The sequence below is a fragment of the Dromiciops gliroides genome, chromosome 4 (assembly GCF_019393635.1).
Source record: "Dromiciops gliroides isolate mDroGli1 chromosome 4, mDroGli1.pri, whole genome shotgun sequence".
NCBI classification, from domain to species: domain Eukaryota; kingdom Metazoa; phylum Chordata; class Mammalia; order Microbiotheria; family Microbiotheriidae; genus Dromiciops; species Dromiciops gliroides.
This window is the reverse complement of record NC_057864.1, coordinates 416203510-416225213: the sequence shown is the minus strand read 5'-3', so window position 1 is coordinate 416225213 and position 21704 is coordinate 416203510. Positions and strand designations below refer to the sequence as shown.

General features: G+C 42.0%; 2 protein-coding genes across 3 annotated transcripts in view; one reads left to right on the top strand and one right to left on the bottom strand.

Moving 5' to 3' along the window:
- Nucleotides 1-748: 748 nt before the first annotated feature.
- CFAP126 (cilia and flagella associated protein 126) lies at nucleotides 749-5243 on the top strand. 2 transcript variants are annotated; one of them, XM_044001637.1, is made up of 5 exons: nucleotides 749-794; nucleotides 1627-1689; nucleotides 1905-1985; nucleotides 2894-3070; nucleotides 4352-5243. In XM_044001637.1, the coding sequence occupies exons 1-5, from the start codon at nucleotides 768-770 to the stop codon at nucleotides 4727-4729; spliced, it is 726 nt and encodes a 241-aa protein (XP_043857572.1). In that variant the 5' UTR covers nucleotides 749-767; the 3' UTR covers nucleotides 4730-5243. The 2 variants fall into 2 exon arrangements, with proteins under 2 accessions (XP_043857572.1, XP_043857573.1); XM_044001638.1 differs by lacking the exon at nucleotides 749-794 and adding an exon at nucleotides 866-951.
- A 1158-nt stretch (nucleotides 5244-6401) lies between these two features.
- SDHC (succinate dehydrogenase complex subunit C) overlaps nucleotides 6402-21704 on the bottom strand; it is a 42000-nt gene continuing 26697 nt past the window's right edge. The window contains exons 3-6 of the mRNA XM_044001639.1: nucleotides 21160-21261; nucleotides 18784-18845; nucleotides 10280-10443; nucleotides 6402-7916 (exon numbers count right to left, since the gene is read on the bottom strand). Of these exons, the coding sequence (XP_043857574.1) occupies nucleotides 7812-7916; nucleotides 10280-10443; nucleotides 18784-18845; nucleotides 21160-21261 (433 nt within the window). The 3' untranslated portion in view covers nucleotides 6402-7811. The remainder of the gene's footprint in view (nucleotides 7917-10279; nucleotides 10444-18783; nucleotides 18846-21159; nucleotides 21262-21704) is intronic.

Sequence of the window (21704 nt, the reverse complement as noted above, 5' to 3'; positions counted from 1 at the left end):
GGGGAAGGCTCCTCTGAAGACCTTTAGAGTCTAGCCACTTGATGGATTTCAATAGGTAGGACAGAGAAGACAGCCTCACTCTGAAGTGCCTGGAAGTCATGGATCTTGGTTACTAGGCTGGCATAAGGGATATATATATATAGATAGATAGATAGATAGATAGATAGATAGATAGATAGATAGATATAGATATATATATATATATTTAGTGAGGCAATTGGGGTTAAGTGACTTGTCCAGGGTCACACAGCTAGTAAGTGTTAAGTGTCTGAGGCTGGATTTGAACTCAGGTCCTCCTGAATCCAGGGCCAGTGCTCTATCCACTGCGCCACCTAGCTGCCTCAGGGTCATATTATTTAAGAAGATTATGAGCATAAAACAGCAAGAGAGTAGAAGGAAAAGCAAAAGTATAGAAAATTTGGTGAGAGACCCAATTAAGGCTTATCATGTGAAGAATGTGGCACTAGAGAAAAAACACAGACAAAAACAACTGGTTTAGAAAGAGCAAGGCAGATTGACAGCCAAGAAAGGGTTTGTGTTTACCTTATGTTCCTGCTTAAGGTCTTATCAATTACTCTGTGCCCCTTGTTTAATAAGTCTGAGTCTCTCTAACTCCTGGGAAGGGGGGTGAGTGGGGGGAATAGAAAGGGGGGATGGGTAGGGAAGGGATTGGACAGTGAGGTGGGAGGTAAGGTTGGTGATAACCGAAGGCCTGCCTTCCCTGCGGTTGCTAGGTAACAGATGTAAACAGTAGCAACTGTGGGATCATGGCTTCTAACTACAGTGCTAATCAGGTAACCTTTTCCCTTTTATTACTTCCCTCTGCCTCTTTATAACTCAATATGAATCTGATCCTCCTCCAAGGCTTTACTATATCCCCAAAGATAAACAAATGGACTCACAAGTCTGCAGAAACCCTGCCCCATGGGACATCTGGCTGCTCCCTCCCCAGTAAGTGTTTGGGAAGTTGGGAAGTGGCAAGTTGGGAAAGTGTCTCAGCTCTCTAGGACGGAGGCCTCAGGGCTGAGCATGTAGGATTAGACTTACACCACAGGCACAGGGGCTTCTCTCTGTAGTGTAAGTGGGGGAGGGAACTTTACTAGGAGTTTAGAGGCCTGGGCTCTACTCCCAGCTCTATTACTGTGATCTGGGGCACACCATTTGTTTTATGCCTCAGTTTACTACTCAGGTACAAAATGAAGGAATTAGGTTATCTCACCTCTAAATTTTAATTTTTAATTTTTTTTTGGTGAGGCAATTGGGGTTAAGTGACCTGCCCAGGGTCACACAGCTAGTAAGTGTTAAGTGTCTGTGGCCGGATTTGAACTCAGGTCCTCCTGAATCCAGGGCTAGTGCTCCATCCACTGCGCCACCTAGCTGCCCCCTCACCTCTAAATTTTAAAGATTCTATGCCTGTTATATGCCTAGGATTTGGGGGTTCCAGTGAGGCTTTTTGCCTCAGAGTGGTATCTATACCCTGTGTTTTCTGGATCTGCGGTTTCTGGATATGGGGTACAATAACAAAATCAATCAACAAACATTTACAAAGTACCTGTCTGCCTGACATTATACTAAGTGCTAGGGATATAATAAATTCAAAAGTCCTCGTCTTACATTTTTCCATAGTTTGAAAATGCCTTCGCCTCCAGCTATCTTCAGAACTGGGGCATAGCCAAAGACTCCAAAAAGGTACCTCTTCTTCCTCTTCTCTCCCTCCTCATTTCTTCCCCAGTGCATGAATTTATACCTCTCCTCATCACTTCATTCCCTTTCCCAAGGGATCCTTCACCCTTTCTCATGTCTCTTCTTCTCCACCTTTAATTCTTGTGAACTCTTCTAACCAGTTTTCATTTCTTCCACTTTCTACTTCTTTGACTATCATAACTCCCTGGCCTTTTCTCTAGCACCCTGAAGCCCATGATGGCTATACTCAGATCATCGCTAATGATCGTGGTCATCTGCTACCCTCAGTTCCCCGTTCCAAGGTAAGATACCTTATTCCTGAGGAATAGCCTTCCACCCTCCCCAACTTACTACCCCAAGGATTGGGGTCTAGTCTAAACTACACAGTAAAATGAGTCCTCCTCACCTCCTTAATGAATTACTCCAACAAAACAATCTAAGGATAATCTGGCTACCTACCACCCAAGTGACCCCTGTAGAATTTAAGGAAGATACTAATTTAGGGTGTGGTGGGGAGTTCTAATATGTTGAATCACTGAGAATTTAAACAAGCCACTAGACACAAAAGGGAGGCAGGAACTAGGGATCACCAGATCACATATACACTAAATGTGTATGTATTGCGTATGTATGTATTGTGTAAAGAGTAAATTAGGTGTCCAACCTAGGGTGAAATGAAAGTTTCTTTTTCCTTTAAAAGTTTAACTTAATTTTTTTTATGATTTCTCTCCATCCAACCTCACTGCCCCCTCCCCCCACCCCCAAATTGGAAGAAAGTAAAAAGAAAAATCCCTGTAACAAATATGCACTGTCAAACAGAACAAATTCTTACATAGGCTATGTCAAAAAAAATGCCTCATTCTGCATCATCCATTCCCTGTCAGGAGGTAGGCAGCAATGTTTCATCAGTCTTCTGTAATCACTAACCTGGTGCTAAGAGATTAAGGAGGTGGGGCAGCTAGGTGGCGCAGTGGATAGAGCACTGGCCCTGGAGTCAGGAGGACCTGAGTTTAAGTCCAGCCTCAGACACTTAACACTTACTAGCTGTGTGACCCTGGGCAAGTCACTTAACCCCAATTGCCTCACTAAAAAAAAAAAAAAAAAAGAAAAGAAAAAGAAAGATATTAAGGAGGTGAGGTGGGAGGTTGAGGGAATCAGAAGAAAGCTCTTGGGTGTCCGTAAATGGCTAACCTTGTTCTTTTCCTTGCAGACCAGTCCCTGGGGCACATTCATGGGTACCTGGCAAATGCCTCTACAGATACCACCAGCTCGAGTAACCTTGACTTCCCGTTCCACTGCTGCTGCCAACCGACTAATAAACTGGGTGCAGAAAAACCCCGATCTGCTCAATGCCTCCAATGGACTACGTCCAGAAATCCGGGGCCATGTACTTATATCCTGATTCTTTCTTGATCCATCCTTTCTTTTACATCCTTGGGCCCAGCAGGGGGAGCCTTTAGACAACTCTGCTTCATCCTGTCCTGGTCCTATCCATCTCTTTCTTGCCCAGCTCCAAATTCAGTTGAGCAAAGCTGATTGTCACTGTGTCCTAGGCACTGAGATATCAATCAATAAAGGCATAAAGGCTGGATTCCTGCCTTGCGGAAGCTTAGCTTAGTAGGGTAGATGAGACATGCACAATAATTGTAATATACAAAGTGTAATAAGATAAATGTGTGAGATAAAAAGTGCTGAGTGCACAATAGAGAGCAGTCCTCTGAGAAAAGAGCTTTATGAGCAGTGAGTTGGACACTGAAGAACAGATATTTGAGTAGATACAGCAGGAGGGCTCCAGTCCAAGGATTATGTTTCAGGAAACTTAAGTAGTCCAATTTGACTTGGGTATATGAAAAGGGGATAATGTGAAAGAAAAAAGACTAGAAAGGTTAGATTTGGTTGTGAAGGTCAGTGAATGCCAAAATAAGCAATTTGGCTTTTTTGCTGTCACTGAAGATTTTCGAGAAAGGCGGTATTATTGAAGCTATGCATTAGAAAGATGAATCTAGCAACCATGTTAAGGATTAAGGAAAAACAAGTAGGAAAGGAGGCTATTGCAAGAGATTCTGAGGTCCCAAAATAGTGATTGTGAAAATGAAAGATATTATGGAAGCAGAAAACCCGAGTCCAAGTCCTGATTCTGCCACTTATTAAGCTCTGTAACCTTTAAATGAAGTCCCAAAATAGAGTGAGCATAGAAATGAAGGATGTGAGGGATAGAGAGCAGACTCAAACCTTGGAAGACCTGAGTCCAAGTCCTGATTCTGCCATTTACTGCTTGCTAACCTTGGGCAATGTACCTGGTTTCTCTGGACCTCAGTTTCTCCACTCGTAAAATGAAGGGGGGGGATAACTAGATGATGTCTAAGATTCAATTCAGATCTTAATACTGACTCATAGCCAAGGTGAGATGCTCATACTGTTCATCCAAATATGGAAGACAGTAATAAACTTGGGAATTTAGATGATTTTGATACTGGATAGCTTGAGTTTGAGACGTCATTCCTTTTAGGCAGAAATGCCCGATAGATAGTTGTTGGGTTTGGGAGGCTGAAACAGGGTGGCGGAATCCGTAACAGGCCATGGTCTAATCTCAAAGGAGGGTGGGTCACAAAGGACCATAACAGGCAAGAGGATGAGTCTGATCCACCGTGCTGTTGTAATCCCACAGCCCCAAGAGCCAAGACCACGTGAAAATGACAGCAGCCTAAAGCCCCCGAAGAAGACTGCTACTCCAAAGGCCGTACAAGAGGTTCCACATCCTGCTCCAGCCGAGGATTCCCCACCTTCAAGAGGCCTCCCTGCTGCCTCCCCAGCCCCACCTCCACCCCAAAATCTAATCCGCTCCTGCTCCTGCTCCTGCTCTTGCTCCAGCTCCAGCCCTTCAAAATCTGCGCCCAACAGTCCCATGACTCCAGAGGCCTGCCGTGGTCCTAAGGAGCCCGAGGGCCAGGAAATCCAAGAGAGGAATATGGAAAATGATGGTGAGGAACCCCAGCAGGAGACAGGGGAACTAGCCCCATTAAGTCCCAAGAAGATGATGGAATGAACCTAATTCTACTTCAGGAATGTTAAACAGGTTTATATGGGGTATGGGTAAGATAAAATTTTAAAAATAAAATGTGAAATGTTCTTCTGATCTGGGTCTTCCCATCCTTTATTTGCCATTCCTAATACAGGTGGGAGGAAGGAAGGAGTCTCAGGAGCATAGGGTTCTAGCTTTAACTGGGCCAGCCTAGGGAACCACAGGATTCCAGAGGGAAAGACAATTCCAGGTGCTCAAGAATTAAAAAAACCAACAAACCACCGCCTCCCCGCAAACATCAAAGTTTTTGGTCAAATCATTTATCCATACTGACTTTAGACACGGTTCTGAGGACTGAGAGGGCAAATTTCACAGCCAGACGTGGCTTCAGGTCAAGAAGTGATTTAATACCATAAAAGTATTCGTGATGTGCCTTTGTAACTAAATCATGGAGGAAGATGGTAAGAAAGAACACTTTGTTCTTAAAGAACTGCTAATCTAAGGGTATAGATAGGACACATACAGGAAAAGAACAGTAATACTTGTCAGTATAAAATAATACAAATACTGAGTGCTTAGGAAAATGGTATGTAAAAGGAGAGGTAACAGAATAACAAAGTAACAATCACTCAACCCACACTTCCTAGTAAAATAATGCAATGAATCTGATCTCAATCAGTGTGGGCATTCCTTCTAACAATAGACTGTAATCTAGCCATGGGTTCTCATAAATTCATCACTGGAGATTCATCAATGTGAAAAGGGTTTTTTTCTTTTTATATGGCTACCATATAAGGTATGTCCTTACATTCACCATGTGGCCAGAATATTGCTTTTTCATAATTTCTTTGGAGACATCTCAAATGGAAAGTTATAATCCACAAGAGCCAAGGCACTAGTTGATAACTCAGGCTAGAGGAAAAGATAAAAGTGTCTTCCCCATTCTGCAGTAATAGTTTGGCTAATAAGTAAGATAAAGTAGCTCATAAGGTCCTGACTAGAATGGTTCAGGACAGACTTTCAGGAGTAGATACCATAAAGAGTTGAGACTAAAACTGCTGAGGGAACATAACTCCACTGATATCTCAGAATCAATTCAATAAACATGAAACACTAGGTGCCACACACATAGGAGTGAGGTAGATTGTATCATTTATAATCCACCTCACCCCTATGTTTTATCTGGCTACTAGCTCCAATCTCCTCTGGCAAGGCATCAAAAATAGAATATTTCTAAAGCTCACCCATGAGCAATTAGTGGTCATCAGAAAAAGTTTTCTCAAAATACAGGGAATTAAAGATATCAAACAAAAGGGAAAAGGACCTATCGATACAAAAATATTTACAGCAGCTCTTTCTGTGGTAGCAAAGAACTGGAAATGGAGGGGATGCCCATCAACTGGGGAATGGCCGAACAAGTTGTGGTATATGGCTGTGATGGAATACTATTGTGGTGTAAAAAATGTTAAGTAGGATGGTTTCAGAAAAACTTGGGAATACTTAAATGAACTGATTCAAAGTGAAGCGAGAAGAACCTACATAGTATCCTACATAGTAACAGCAATACTGGAAGGATGATTAACAGTGTAAAACTTAGCTACTCTGATCAAGACAGTGCCAAAGGATCCATAATGAAAAATGCTATCCAGTGCCAGAAAGAGAATTGATGAACTCTGAATACAGATTGAAGCATACCTTTTTTCATTTTAAATTTTTTATTTGTGTTTTCTTTTGCAGTATGGCTAATATGGAAATGTTTTGCTTGACTTCACATGTATAATTGCTATCAAATTGCCTTCACAAGATGGGGGGAGACAGGAGGGAGGGAGAGAATCTGGAACTCAAAATTTAAAAACTGATTGCTAAAAATCATAAAAAATTAATGAAATAATAAAAATATATTTAAAATTCAGGGAACCAGGGCTACAGGAACCTTCCAGATATATATGGTGAATATTATCTCCCCATTAAATTTTAATTCCCCATCTAGAGCTTCAGTTTCTCCTCTCTTCTCCCAAAAGTCTGTGTTCTGTGCTCTCAGCTCTCCACTTCCCTCAGGCCCCTGTCCACTTCTCTGGACCTTTTCTTAACAAGGGGTAACATACAGTCAGTCTGCCATAGAGTTTGGAGGCTTGTAGCAAACCAGGATTCTTTCCCCTCCCCCTTCAATACTTGGAGCTGCATGAGATATAATATCATGCTGTACCTTTTTTCATTTAATGTGAAACTCTTTACAGAACAAATGCTTTCCCGGCTGGAAGATGGAGACAGTTGGCACCTCCCCAGTCCTTATTCCTTATCTCTAGATCTCAAGGAGAAAAATAGACAGGGTTGGTGATTTTAATTTAATTAGAGAAAAAGATGTCACATGAATTTTTATTGGAAAATATGAAATTAAGAGGTTTGTTTTTCTCAAAGTGCCAGGAAAAGAGAGAACTTTCAATGTGTTGACTGAGAATCTTCTGAATCCTTTCCTGGGCCAGGAGAGCTGTCTGCCCTCTCCCCACAAAGCATCTGCAGCCTCCAGGGAGCCAACTCACCCTCCTTCCTTCTCTCCCTGCACCCACCCAGATAGGCTGGTTCCTTTTTCTCTTGAAGTGTGGGTGGTTTAGGACTCTGGGTCATTTCCAATGGATAGCCTTGTCCTTTAAGCCAGCAGCCCACGGTCACTGGCACTCAAAGCCTTTCTCCCCAACCCTAAGGCAGAGGCCACAGAGCTGGCATTGTTTCTACTGCCTCAGGATGGGGCAGCCAACAGCTGACCCTTAGCACAAGTCAAAGTCCGATGTGGAGAGGGACGGAGGAGGCCTGAGGAAAGAGGGCAAACCCACAGCAAGAAAGGTAGTTGGAGGGGGTGGGAGGGCAGAGACAGGAGAAGAGGAAGAGTTTGGGAGTCTTATCATGCAGCTTCTTTACGGAGGAGAATGTCGGAACTTCTCCCACAACTCCAATACTCATGACCCAGACTCTAACAAGTTCTTCAGACATATTGAGATCTAAGCAAAGCAGAAAGACTCTGCCCTGGTCTGAAGGAAAGGGTGGCTGAAGGAAAGGGAGAAGGCAAAATGGATACTTCATCAGAGGAGATGGGAGATATATGATCCCCTCACATGGCTGCTAGTCCCACAGAGGACAACACGGTGAGAACCAAGACAACTACTCCAGACTGGTAGAGCTGAGGAATCTTCAGGCCCTTCCCTAGGTCCCACATCTATAAAGAAAAAGACAAAAAAGAGAGAGCAAGCAATCAGGAGGGTTAGCAAAATCAAAATTTTGAAAACTGACCACATCATCAAAATATCAGCTAGAAATAGTGACTTGTGTAATAAAATACTAGCCAAGCTAAGCAAATAGAAGCCAAATGGAAACCTTAGACAAGTAGGGTCCTAACCATATTGTTCTTTGTCCTTCATTTTCAAAGAGGACTATTGACATCACTGGGTGATGTCTTGACTCTTGAGTGAATTGGATTTAAGTGAGGCGGAGTTGCACAGTCATCAGCCTCACTCTTTTCCAGTGGCAAGACAAAAGTTAGGACGAATGGTAATGTCCCAGGACGCACTGGATAACTGTGGCATCTTCAATGTCTGACCAAGCTCCAAGTGTTCCACTGCCCCTGCTTCAGCTGCCTTCATGGCCAATGGAATAAATTGTTCTCGTCTGCCCACTCTGCCTGGGAAGTCTTCACACACTTGGAGTAGACATCCCTCTAACTCACTTAAGGGTTATCCTCAACCTAGTTCTGCCCATCTGCTGAGATGGTTTCACTGGGGTGTGGCCACCGAACATACTACAGCTTCTTGGAACCACAGATGAAAATTGGGTGAATTAGGTGGACACAGAAAAGGTGGACGAGCAGCCCTGAAAAGGGCTTCATAAGCCTGAACACAAGAGGTGCTAGTCTTCTCTTAACACACCATACGTTCCCATATGATGACATAAACCCAGACAAATAGCAGAGCTCATTTCTCGTCCTCTAGAATGACTGGAAACCTACCCATCCTTTAGCAAGCCACCCGCAAAACCGAGAGGGGCCAACTTTAGGGATCTGTAGTTCCAAGCTGAACAACTCAGTGCCCGAACACATTAGGACCACTCATTTACATGAAAATAAGTACAGATTAGTGACTGAGAAGCCCCAGAGGACATGGATAGGACATGTTCTCCAAGGGAGGTAGGCCCCATCCTCACTAAATGACTATGGACCATTCAAGAGAGAAAAGCTGGATCGAGCTCAGATAAAGGAGCCAAGAAGAGGGCAGAAGGCCTGCATTCCCCTGTGCAGAGCACAATGCCTGTGGGGCTGTGAGGCAGCAAAGAAAAATCCAGTCCTGACCTCAGAGTTTAGGACCTGACAAAAGCAAGAATAAAAGTAGATTTTTAAAGGCTTAAGCAAAGCCCTCAGGCTCCTGACCTCTCTTAATAGAGGTTTTCACAAGCCAGGAACAAGGACAAAAACTGAGCCTTGGGCTACCTTTAGCCCTCACATATTAGGACCAAAGAAAGAAATCTGCAAGCCCTGGCCTCTAGGCTATGTGGAGAGAAGGCTGGTCAGCGGAGTGTGGTTAGAAAGCTGGCCCAGTGGGAAAACATGTCATTAGTAGAAATGGTCTCCCCAGGGGAAGTGGAAACCATTTCAAATCAAGCTAAGCAGAGCTCCAGGAGAGGCTGATGGACACAACCTGACAAGAGCTCTTTTAGACTCTCACTTCTCTGATTCTACAAAAAACTCCCCTCTGGGCTGACTGAAATCTTAGGAGAAAATATCTGTCTTTAGGCTTCTGCTGTGGTAGTTTCCTGAGGACAAACCAAGACAAAATCAGTCTTACAGAGAGCAACGAATATACAGTAAGAAACGATGGGAGTTGGGGCAGCTAGGTGGAGCAGTGGATAGAGCACCGGCCCTGGAGTCAGGAGGACCTGAGTTCAAATCCTGCCTCAGACGATTAACACGTAAGTGTGTGTGACCCTGGGCAAGTCACTTAACCCCAACTGCCTCACCAAAAAACCAAACCAAAACAAAACAAAACAAAACAAAAAGAAACAAACAATGGGAGTTACATTTGTCTTAATAAGGGAAAAAGAAGATTTAAGATTTCAACAGAGTAAAAACTAATAGGTGAACTACTTGAGAAGATAGCAAGAATGTTCCACTCAGCAGCAACTGTGACAGAAGTTGGGCTTCAATCTTGCCATAAGCAAGACTGAAGACACTAGTTCTCAATTGTCCCTGGGCTAACTGGCAACTATTCTCAAAATGTCAAATGATTATAGGCTTGTTAAAATCTAAAGTGTCTGGTGCAGCCCAGAACAACTCTGACACTCACACTCAAGTCTAGGCTTTTCGTAATACAACACAGCAGAAACAATGCTGGAATTGAAGTCAGAAGACTGGGCCCAAATCTCAGGTTCTTCTACTTATCAGCTACATGACCTTGAACAGGGCACTTAAACTCTCTGTGCCTCCATTTACTCCTTTGAGGAGGATGGACCAGATTAATTCTAAGGCTACTCCTAAAGTAGACAGCATTTTGTTTCTCCACCTCTCCAGACTCTGAGACCAACCAAACTTACCAAGTGTCGGATTCCATTCCAGGTGTGGTACGTAAGCGGGAAGGTAAGAGCAAACTTGGCCATGTAGATCAGAGTTGGTCCCAGGCCCAAGGACTTTACAAGTTCCAAGTGGGACTCAAAATTCCCAGGGAGCAACAGGGCTGCCAATCCAAAAAGGGATACTCCTGGGGAGAAAGCCAAGCAACCCATCATTTCTTGCCAGTTACACCCAATACAACTTCAACTGGATTCCTCAAATATTGATTGTGGAGCATAACTACTTCATCTCTAACTTTCAGAATCTGGATCTTCCTTCAAGGCTCAGCTCAGGTGCCATCTTCTCTGGGAGACTTCTCATCTTTCCCTCCCCATCCAAACTGTTAGTGCTCTCTTCCTCCTTAAATTACCATTATTTATTTGTAGACATGTTCTATCTGCACAGAAGAATTTAGATTGCTCAAAGGGGTGGCCTATTTTTTTTCACTTTGTATTCCTAATGCATAGCACAGAGTACTTAAGAATGTTTGTTGAATACAAGGTCTGTATCTTGAGAGGGTCTACATTTACTTTATAACCCACCCAAGGAAAGAAATAAGACTTGTTACCCTGAAGGTATAAAGTACAGTGCCTAACTGTGCTATAAAGCATACCCACTGAAGACAAGAGAAAAGAACCAGAATCAAGGCAGAGATGGGATAAACTAGACATGAGACCTTCTAGGAAAGCTGTGACATACTTCCAAACAGGCACTGAATCTTTTCTCTGAAGATTTTAAGAATACCCAGCTGTTTGAGTTCAACCTTCCTGGATGGAACATGGATAGGATGACCAATAAATGTAGTGTCAAGCCCTTATCTCTATCATATAACTGATGCATTTCAAGGGAGTCTGGGGAAGTGTGAGTAGAAATTGGGCAGAAAGATCTAAGGGAAAAGGATTCGATAAGAGGCAAAAAAAGAAAAAAAAAGGATAAAGATGAAAACTGTGATTTCAATGACACAGGGAACTCCCAAATGAGGAAACTCCCCTCTCCTAATGCAGATTAGCAGCTTCTGTGCAACTTCTAACCCTAAAGGGCTTCCTTGAGCACTGAGACACTAAGGGACCCTCCAGGGTCAAATAAGCAGCACGTTTCATGGATGGGACTTAAATTCAGGTCTCCCTGATTCCAAGGCTAGCACTCTAGCCACCATGCCACAATGCCTCTTAGGAATTTAAGAAAAATACATCAGTCATGCCTTGAAAAGGGGAGAGGGACCTCTTCTTCAAAGAAATTTTCTAAGACTAGCCCAAGGACAATTTCTTTTTCTATGTCTGCATAACTATCAATGTCATATGCCTATTATGTACCATTTTATCCTGTCAAAAATTTCACAGACCCTCACTCCAGGATACTAGCCTGGAAAGTCGTCATTCTTTCTGGTTCTCTCCAACATTCCAGAAACTCCCATTAGCAGCCATCCTAAACAATCTAGGAATAATTCAAGACATCCTGATTTGGCACAATCTGAGGACAAGTGAAAAAAATATTTCATTTTCCACTCTATAAAAAAGGAAAGATTTTCTATTCCAGTGCCACTATCCTCATCCAGTGCACATAACTCATTCTCTTCCCTTCTAGAAATCTCAGACACATGTCCACAAGAGAGTTATTTTCGTGTTAATGGAAGCACTAGGATAGGGAAATCCCTAAACGCCAAGTAAATGGAATCACAGCACTGATAGTCACCACTGATTCAACAGTTATATCTTGCAAATTATGTGTAAGGCATTGCACCAGAAATCTGGAAAAATACAAAGATAAATAAAAAGATACTCTGGTACCTACAACCATTACACAATCCAAAAGAAAACTGCACTATTATATAGATAAACTAGTTTTACAACCGCCTGCCATATATATATCATGCTGCTGCTGTACCTTAAACATTCAAATATTCAATTTAGTTAAGGCAGGAAATGTGATCCAGGAATCCTACCCACACATCCACTCCTACCATCAACCTCCACTGGCTTAGGTTTTTCACCAAGATTTCACTCAGCTGCTTGGCCAGCTTTGCCCTAATGGTATTTACTTACAAGCATGGAAAAAAATTGTGTCAACAATGAAGTAAAAACACATTTAAAAGACTAAGTCTTGCAAGGGCCTTCAGAAAATCTATAAGAACTTAGCCACACAACTGCCCAACAAACCCATTCAGACCATATGAACCTGGCCTTAAACTAATCAAACTGACTGTGCCTCTGCACAGAAGAAGGCTGGAGTCTGAAGTGGGCTACCCAAGTCTGTGTCAGAGACCACCAGGCTGGATACAAGAGCAATTCTCTTACAAGAATTCCATAAGAACAATACTTCCTTTCAATATCAAATGAACTTTTCAATGACACATGAAATGTCTATGGTTTTCAATAAGAAATGAACAGGGGGGCAGCTAGGTGGCACAGTGGATAAAGCACCGGCCCTGGATTCAGGAGAACCTGAGTTCAAATCCGACCTCAGACCCTTGACACTTACTAGCTGTGTGACCCTGGGCAAGTCACTTAACCCCCCCATTGCCACACACCCCCAAAGCATTATATTTATTTATTTATTTTGCAGGGCAATGAGGGTTAAGTGACTTGCCCAGGGTCACACAGCTCATAAGTGTCAAGGGTCTGGAGGCCGGATTTGAACTCAGGTTTTCCTGAATCCAGGGCCGGTGCTTTATCCACTGTGCTACTTAGCTGCCCCAAAAAAGCATTATAAAAAAAAAAAAAAGAAATGAACAGCAGATATCCTATAACCTGTCCTTGTGCGTGGATGCAGTATTAATATTTGAGATACATATATACACACATAAAACAGAGAGAGACTGACAGATAGGCATAATTATATCTTTTTGAGTGCCTTCTACATGCCTGAGATTCAAAGGCAAGTCAACTCTACTTTTGACATAAGAAACTGAAGTAAGAGTTAAAGAAACCAAATACCTGCCCAGGCTTTGATGCAGAAGGACCAAGCTATTACCCTCTGCCAATTCTACATATCTAAGTTCTAAGATGAGAAACAACAACAGAAGATATCCCAACCCCTAATTCCCATGCCCCATTCCATCTTAAACCCATCTCACATTCTTCATTCCTCACCCCTATACAATTCTTCCTTAAGTCTGTATTTTTCTCAGGGAGGCTGCCAAAGACAGCATAAAGTGTTAAGTAATAGCATTTCTTACTTGGGAAATCAGATAAAAGGCAAATATTAAGTCTCTAACAGAGCCAAGGCCATCTTAATCCTAGCTCCAGCTCTACTAGGACCTTCTCTGTGCCTTAGCTTCCTAACCTTTGAGAGTAGAACAATAGTCTTCCCCAGGGAGCTCTTCAACTTTCTGGAGCTAGCTATTTAAAAAAACCAACTAGGGGTGGCTAGGTGGCGCAGTGGATAGAGCACCAGCCCTGGATTCAGGAGGACCTGAGTTGAAATCTGGCCTCAGACACTTAACACTTACTAGCTGTGTGACTCTGGGCAAGTCACTTAAACCCAATTGCCTCACACAAAAAAACAAACAAACAAAAAAACCCTCAACTATAATTATTTGAAAGGAGTGACTTAGCAGCCATTTTTTAAAAGCTTTTTGGTATTTTGCCCTCAGATACAAAGCCATTTTGATCTGGGCTGTCCAAGAGGTGAAAGTGATAGATACAATTATGGAGGAAGAGACGTCCAAAGATAAAAATGGGATCTGTTTGACCACAAGACTCTCTATGGATTTTTGCAGAGCTGCTGCCAAGTTAAAGAGTCTGAGACCTAAACACTAGTGTCCCAGACCTACCTACCTAGGGAAAGCATTTCCTAGATTTGAGTGTAGCTCTAGTGGTTACCTATATCCTGGATGGCAACTTAAAGTCAACACTTGTGGAGTCCCAATAATAGATACTCTTTTTTTTTTTTAAGTGAGGCAATTGGGGTTAAGTGACTTGTCCAGGGTCACACAGCTAGTAAAGTAAGTGTTAAGTGTCTGAGGCCAGATTTGAACTCAGGTACTCCTGACTCCAGGGCTGGTGCTCCATCCATTGCGCCAACCTAGCTGCCCCCAATAATAGATACTCTTAAGGAGCTCAGAGCCCAAAAAGCAATCTGGCTATCTCACCTTAGTATCATCTGGAGTAACAACGTTACCGATCCTGATGACCTGAATCAAGATGCCTGAGACCTAGACAACTACTTCTTCAGACTCTGCCTCCCCAGACACTAGAGAACTTTCCAATGAACCAACTTAGCTTAGAAGGAAGAACCAGTTTCTATCTCAAAGTTTTTCAGAATATTTATGTCATAGCACCTTTCTAATCAAATTTTTAAAAGATGACTAGAGTCCAGAGTGTCAAAATCAAGATGGTCTTTAATGAAGAGCACCCCATTTGACAAGGTTAATTCCATTATTTGGAGGTCGAGAGAAAACTATGTGAGGAAATCTGGGGTTTACTAGGCAGATATGATTCCAAGGCCTCAACCACCTCCCGCTGAGATAGGATTTACTATTGTTAACTGTTTCCCTTCCATCCTATTCCCTTCCCTGTGATATTTATTCTATTATCTGAGATATGATTTACAACAACAAAATCACAATACTCGGCTGTCTATTTGCCCTTATCCGTATAGTTCTTTAAGAGGGAGACTGGGGGAGAAGAGGAAAAATAATATGTTAATTCAAACAAAGGTGACAAAGCAAGACTTTGATCCTTTACAAAAGAAATGAAATGTAAGTTTTCTTTAATACTCTTCTGATTATCCCAACAGATAAACTCTAAAAGATATGAAAATGTAGTTCTCAAAAGAAAAAAGTAAATCATCAATATGAAGAAATGTGCCAAATCACTAATAAGAAAATTACATATTCAAACATTTTAACTCTTAAGTTTTTACCTCACACCCATCAGATTGGCATAGATGGCAAGAGAAAATGGTGAATGTGGGAGGGGCTGGGGAGAGAGGGGGATGCTAATATACTGTCGGTGGAGTTCTAAACTAACCCAACAATCCTAGAAAATTATTTGAAACTATACTAGAAAAGTTACTAAACTGTATAGATCCTTTGATCCCAAGATGCCACTACTGGGCATATAACCAAATAAAGTAAAAAACCAAAAGAACTATTTCATTCATTGTAGTAACAAAAGACTGCAAATAAATTGGGTGCTTATCAATTGGGAAATGGATAGACAAAATTCAGCATATGAACGTGACATACTACTGCACCATAATAAATAAATATTAAGAATTCTAAGAACATTGAGAAGACTTGCATGAACTGATGCAGAATCAAAGCAGAACTAAGAACAATTTTTATAATAAACAGAATAATATAAAGGTAAACACTAAAAGACATCAAAACTACGATCGATTCAGTGTCCAACCTTGACTTCAAAGGACTGACAGTAACACATAATTCCCTCTTCTTTTTTTTGGGCGGAACAATGAGGGTTAAGTGACTTGCCTAGGGTCACACAGCTAGTGTCAAATGTCTGAAGCTGCATTTGAACTCAGGTCCTCATGAATCCTGGGCTGGTGTTTTTATCCACTGCACCACCTAGCCACCCCCTAATTTCCTCTTCTTGAGAAGGGCAAAGAGAGTATGGATAAATCCAGGTGAAAATCACTCTTCAATCTCATTCTGTTGGGAACTTAAGAGGCAGATCTCATTAACTTGAATACTGACTCCTACGTTGCCATGTTCTAGAGAGATTCCTTTAGTGTTTAAATGATTAAAATTAGGGAAATAAAGCTGTTGTAGCTGTCCCAGACAATCACTACAGGAAAAAGGCCATTTCAGTGAACTGGCAGGACCCTCTGGTTTCAATGCAGTTAACTAATATTGACAGAACTTAAAGAGCACGAAAAAAGATGTTGTTATTAAGTCCCTAAGCTATTTCCAGAAGTTTTCTGACTATTTTACCAAGACCACTTCCACCAAGCCTTTGCAAATGCTATTGCCAATAGAACTATAAGCATCAAAACAAGCAAAGTGGTTCAAAGGGCAATTAAAGCTTGGAGTTCACAACACCTGACTGTTCTTTCCTCTGAAGTGCTGCCAACACCAATCCCATCAATCCCACTAGCCATCTTTCTGCTAATCAATCACTCCCAGGGTCCAGGGCACCTGTGTTTCCCAAGTGAAGCATTTTCTTTTTTTGGGGGGAGGGGGGTGAGGCAATTGGGGTTAAGTGACTTGCCCAGGGTCACACAGCTAGTGTCAAGTGTCTGAGGGTGGATTTGAACTCAGGTCCTCCTGAATCCAGAGCCGGTGCTTTATTCACTGTGCCACCTGGCTGCCCCAAAGTGAAGCATTTTCAAGAGGTATTTTGCTTCTCTAATGCCAAATTAAGTTTTCAGCCTATCCCATTTTGCTGGTAGAAAACCAAGACTTGGCAAGTCATGAAGCAGGAAAAGATTTTTACAGATAAGCCCAATCACTTTCTGAGGTGTACAAGTAGATTAATTACTGTCTAGAATGACTAAGATTTCCAAACCATCAAGCAGAATACAGAATTGTAAACTGAGGTCCCAAAGAACTATGGTCTCACACCACAAATTAAGTACTATATCCTCTCCCATCCCCAGCTTACAACATGTACACAAACAAGAAAGATACAAAAAAGAATGTGATAAGGAGAGAGATCCAGTCAAAGTTCTCAGTGGAAATTTGAGGAGGAAGACTTTCAGCATAGTAGACAGAGTCAGGAAAGAAGCCAGATATGCTATTTTACTGAATGTTATTCACATGCTAGTGGGAAGCTTCAAACTTTATAAAGTCTGTGATTCTAGTTTAGTCAGAGTAAAGGCAACTGTGGGCATCAGGTTAAGGTACTTGAATCTTCAAACTTATACTGTTAGTTCAATGTTAGTGAAGTGAGGTAGCGAGGACCCAAGTGAACAGAGGAAGAGAGATATCAATACAAAGTCTTTTACTGTATCAAAAACCCAGGTACTCTCTTCCATACAAAGAACTACAGGGCTTCTTGGGCAATCAGCCATCTTATCAACACCGAGTGAACTAGGAATGTGTCCTCAACCCAAACTTAACTACTAACAAAAAACACTGTGCCCACTTGGAATATGTGACAACTAGCAGAGTGTCAGCCTCAGCAGGTAGCTTCAGTAGTCACTTCTTTGAATGGCTTTGCAGCCACTCCCTTGGCACAGGCTATAACCACCAGAGCAGTTAGTCAGCACTTCAATAAAGAATTCTAAACAGGGAGTCTGAAGCAATTCAGAAGAGACCCTGAATGATGCAAAAGAAAGCCAGAGGAGTGGCTACAAAAAAGCAGTCCCCTTCATTTTCACCTAACTGTCATGAGAAACAGTCCTGTCCAGCCCCTTAATAACTGTGTCTGGCACCAAAAAGCAGATTTCCAGATCAAGAGATCAGTAGAGAAAGTGCTGCATGCTGGGCCCTGAGGGCTCCTATAGCGCCCATCTGCTCTACTCACTGCAGGCTGAGCTGGAGCCTCTCAGGCTGATAATGATGCCTGATGTACTAGGTGAGGAATGGGCTCTGCTCCCAGGCTAAGGATCCCCAAGAGAAGAAGCCAGAAAGGCCATCTTGTTTTAAGGGAGTTGACGGGACTGCTCCTTCCAGTGCAGCAATGCTACTGCTTCTGGGCAGATTGCAGCTCACCCTTTGGTGAGGCAGAAAGGCGACCCTCTTGGTAAGGTAGGAAGGTGACACCCACAAGTGCTAAAGAAACATCAAGGATGTAGCGATAGGAAAAGAAGGGAGATGTGCGTACTGTTCAAAGTCACAAAGTCATTTGTACTGTCAGTGGAGCTCCTGGAACGTTAACCTGAATAGCTGCCAGGCCTTTGCCGCAGCAGTCTTCAGACTGAAAATCTTTCTGCAGAGAGCCCATCTGGCCAGACCTCCTCAAAGGCGCCCCACCACATCTCAGCTACATCGGTCGCCAAAGCCCATTCCTCTCCCAGACACATTAAAATGTCACCTTTGCTCTAAGAATGCCATGGCTGAATGGAGAAAATCAGTGAGTGTCTCGGGGGACCGTTCAGGTTCCCCAGATCCCTCTATGACTGGAGGCACCTTCGCCTGATACCCTATCTCCTCTATCTGCCACCAATTCTGTGGGGTGGTTTTCTTGAGTGAGAAAACACGAGGTGAGGACAAAGTGCTGGCTGCGCGTCAAATCCCAGCTCTGCCGTTCACTGTGACCTGTGTGACTTTGGGGGCAAGTCCCTTCATTTCTCGGGGCCTCAATTTCCTCACCTGTAAAATGCAGAGGTTACATCAGATGAGTTCTAAGGTCTCTTGCTATTCCAAACTCTTTGACCTTAAGAATATTCCACAACACAAAAGCATCAATATTTAAGTATCAAAGCAGCTTGTCAAATGTTATAGTAAGAAGCCCAGAGGATGACAAAGTACAGAACAAGAGAGCCAAAGAGCCTCACAATTCTCTCTGAATAAGGATACTGAAACACAGAGAGAGAGGCAGGAGCCATCAGGATAGTCATGATCTTCAGAGACTCGAATACGAACCTGCACTCAAGGCCACACCAGTGCCTCGGTGGATAATGGACATCGCCATAGGCAGAGACCAGCTGCAGAAGAAAAAAGAAAAAGAAAAGCAATGAGTAGAGCCCCCAAAGGATGATCCATTCCACTGAAAGCACCCCAGCAGAAGGAAGCTTAAAACCCTTTGTAGCCCTCTCCCTAAATTCAAAGCTTATAGAACAAGCATGAACTGTACTGGACCAGTCAAAAATGATAAATTAAGACTGAATTTAGTGGATTCTACTTTCCTAGTGTCCTTCTGCTTCCTGAGTTCTTACACTAAAGTAAAGAGAATATAAGAAATCTTTCCCAGACTGTGAGTTCATCTTTTATGGGTATCTTAAGTCTGTCTCCTACAAGATGGAACATTACACTTCTCATCTAATCACACTATAATCAACAATCCATTGTTATTTATTCAACCTATTTCTTCTTGAAAAAGGTATCTATCTCTTGCTATTCAATAGATAACTCACCCATTGTTCCCAAAACCCTTTATCTTTTTTGGTATTAGGCAGTTCTGGTTAATTTAACTAAGACTATCTTACTTCATTTTGAACTGGTTATTATCCTTTTTCTCATCCTGATATCTTTTGTTTGTTTGTTTGTTTGTTTGTGGGACAATGAGGGTTAAGTGACTTGCCCAGAGTCACACAGCTAGTAAGTGTCAAGTGTCTGAGGCCGCATTTGAACTCAGCTCCTCCTGAATCCAGGGCTGGTGTTTTATCTACCTAGCTGCCCCTCAACCTGATATCTTAATCCTAATGAAACACATATACAATGTTGCTTCAAATTTCATCTCTCAAAGCCCAAAGAATAGTAGTGTTTCAACCCTTAAAACCCAAAGAATAGTGTCTTAATTATTCACTGCCCAAAGCTCCCCTTCCAAACTTTAATAATTAACAATGACAAATGGCAAATCCGGTTTTCAATATCCCAGCAGTCTTTGCCAGGCAAGTGACAATGGAAGTACCCCACTTCTCCTGCTATTTCCTTCACTTATAGAGATGCCTAAGGTCCTGTAACCATGGAAGCAAACAGTAAATGGCAGATGCACATCACAAGCATCACAAGCCTAAAGCCATTCAATTCTATATATTCGAGATCGTTCTGAGGAAAAATTCAAGGGCCTCACATACAGGTTCAAGATCCCTGGGAGATTTTTCAAAGCTCACTCCCCTCAAGGCCAACTTTTATTATTTTTGAGGTAGGAAGGAGTGTCTGATCTTTTAGACACAGGGATTGAGGCCACCTATTACCCTGATATTGTTTGAGCAGAATGGCCTATTTCTCCAACCAGAATTATTCCTGGAATCTGGCTCGAGGAAAATCTGAAGGGCTGAGGTATTTGTGGAGGTGGGTCAAGAATGGCCAACTCCACAGGCAAGAATGCTAATAAGGAGGCTGCAATAGCCCTAGAGGTCTTGCTGCAACAGCAGAGAGAGAAGCAGCTCTTCTAAGCTTGAGTTCTTTTGCCTCCATAGCCTTCAACCACAGTACATCAGTTACTGTCAGGGATGACCACCCTCCACTTCTTGAAAAATAATTAATTTACCCCACTTATCAAGGTGAACTCAAAATGAAGAAGTAAAGCTCTGAACATCATAGGTTCTCAATAATTAAGTTAGCAACAAAACAATCAAAACTGAATGCTGTCAAATTACAATGACCAAGAACCAATTGTGAGATGGCATCTCCCTTATTTGCAGAGTTGACAATGGACCATGGATACGGACACTACAGATAATAACAGACTTCTTCAATGTGTTGAATAGTTTTGCCAAACTTTAAAAAAAAAATTCTTTGTTATAAGGGATGGTTTTCAAAGAGGGGAATGAGGAATAAATACACAGAAATAGAGATGATATAAAAACAAAATGTCAATAATTTTCTTTTAATGGGGGGGGGGGCGGCTAGTGACTCAAGAACCTCATGAAAAAAAAGAGAAATCTCACACGTAGTCTAGTTCCAAGGGAGGGCAACTGCTTTACTACCAAGTAATTCAGCTGCTTCCTTCTTTTATCACCCACTCACTCCTACCCCAAAGGCCTCCTATCACTACTACTGACAGTAAAAACAGCTTCACTTAGCAAGACCCTGAAAAGCAAGGGAAGAAAGACCAGTTGGAGAACAAGAGCTAAGATACAGAACTAAGATAACTGGGGAGAGTATATATTTCATCCCCTATATGGAAAGTCTTAAGGATATTGAACACTTATGTTTGTGTTCAAGATAAAAATTATGGTTTTGGTGACTTCCGTAGTTTTGTCCTGGTATAGTATGTGATGTGGAGAGGCAAGGCTTAACTCCAAGGACCCCTGATTCACCACTTTTGGAGTCTATCCCAGAATTCCTTCCTACCTATAAATGGTGATGTGAGGTGACAAAGGACGATTTGAATTGACGTTCTTGTTCCAGAAATGTTCCATCTCTTCCTTAGCTGTTGTTCCCAGAGGGATAGCACTAGAATAAAACCAGAAGCAGTTAAATGGACAAGAGTATTATGATAAACCAAGAGCCTAACAAAATGCACTAAAATAATAATACAAACAACTGACACATATAGTATTTTAAGTTTTACAAAGTGCTTTACTTTTCAAAAATACATTTTTATTGGTATTTTGTTTTTATGTAGACTAAAATTTCCCCTGTATTCCTACCCCAAATGGTCAGAGTAGCATCTCATGTAACACTTTTTAAGGGGAAAAAAAAGAAAATGAGAAAAAACAGGAAAATTATTCAATCTACTGAAAAAAATCTAAAAATATATTCTATTTTCCATACCTGGGGACCTCCTATCTCTACAAAGAAGTAGGGGGAAGTGTTTTCTCATCTCTCTTCTTTACATTACTTTAGTCACTGTACATCTTTTCTTGGCTCTGTGTACATCAGTTCATTAAAAAAGT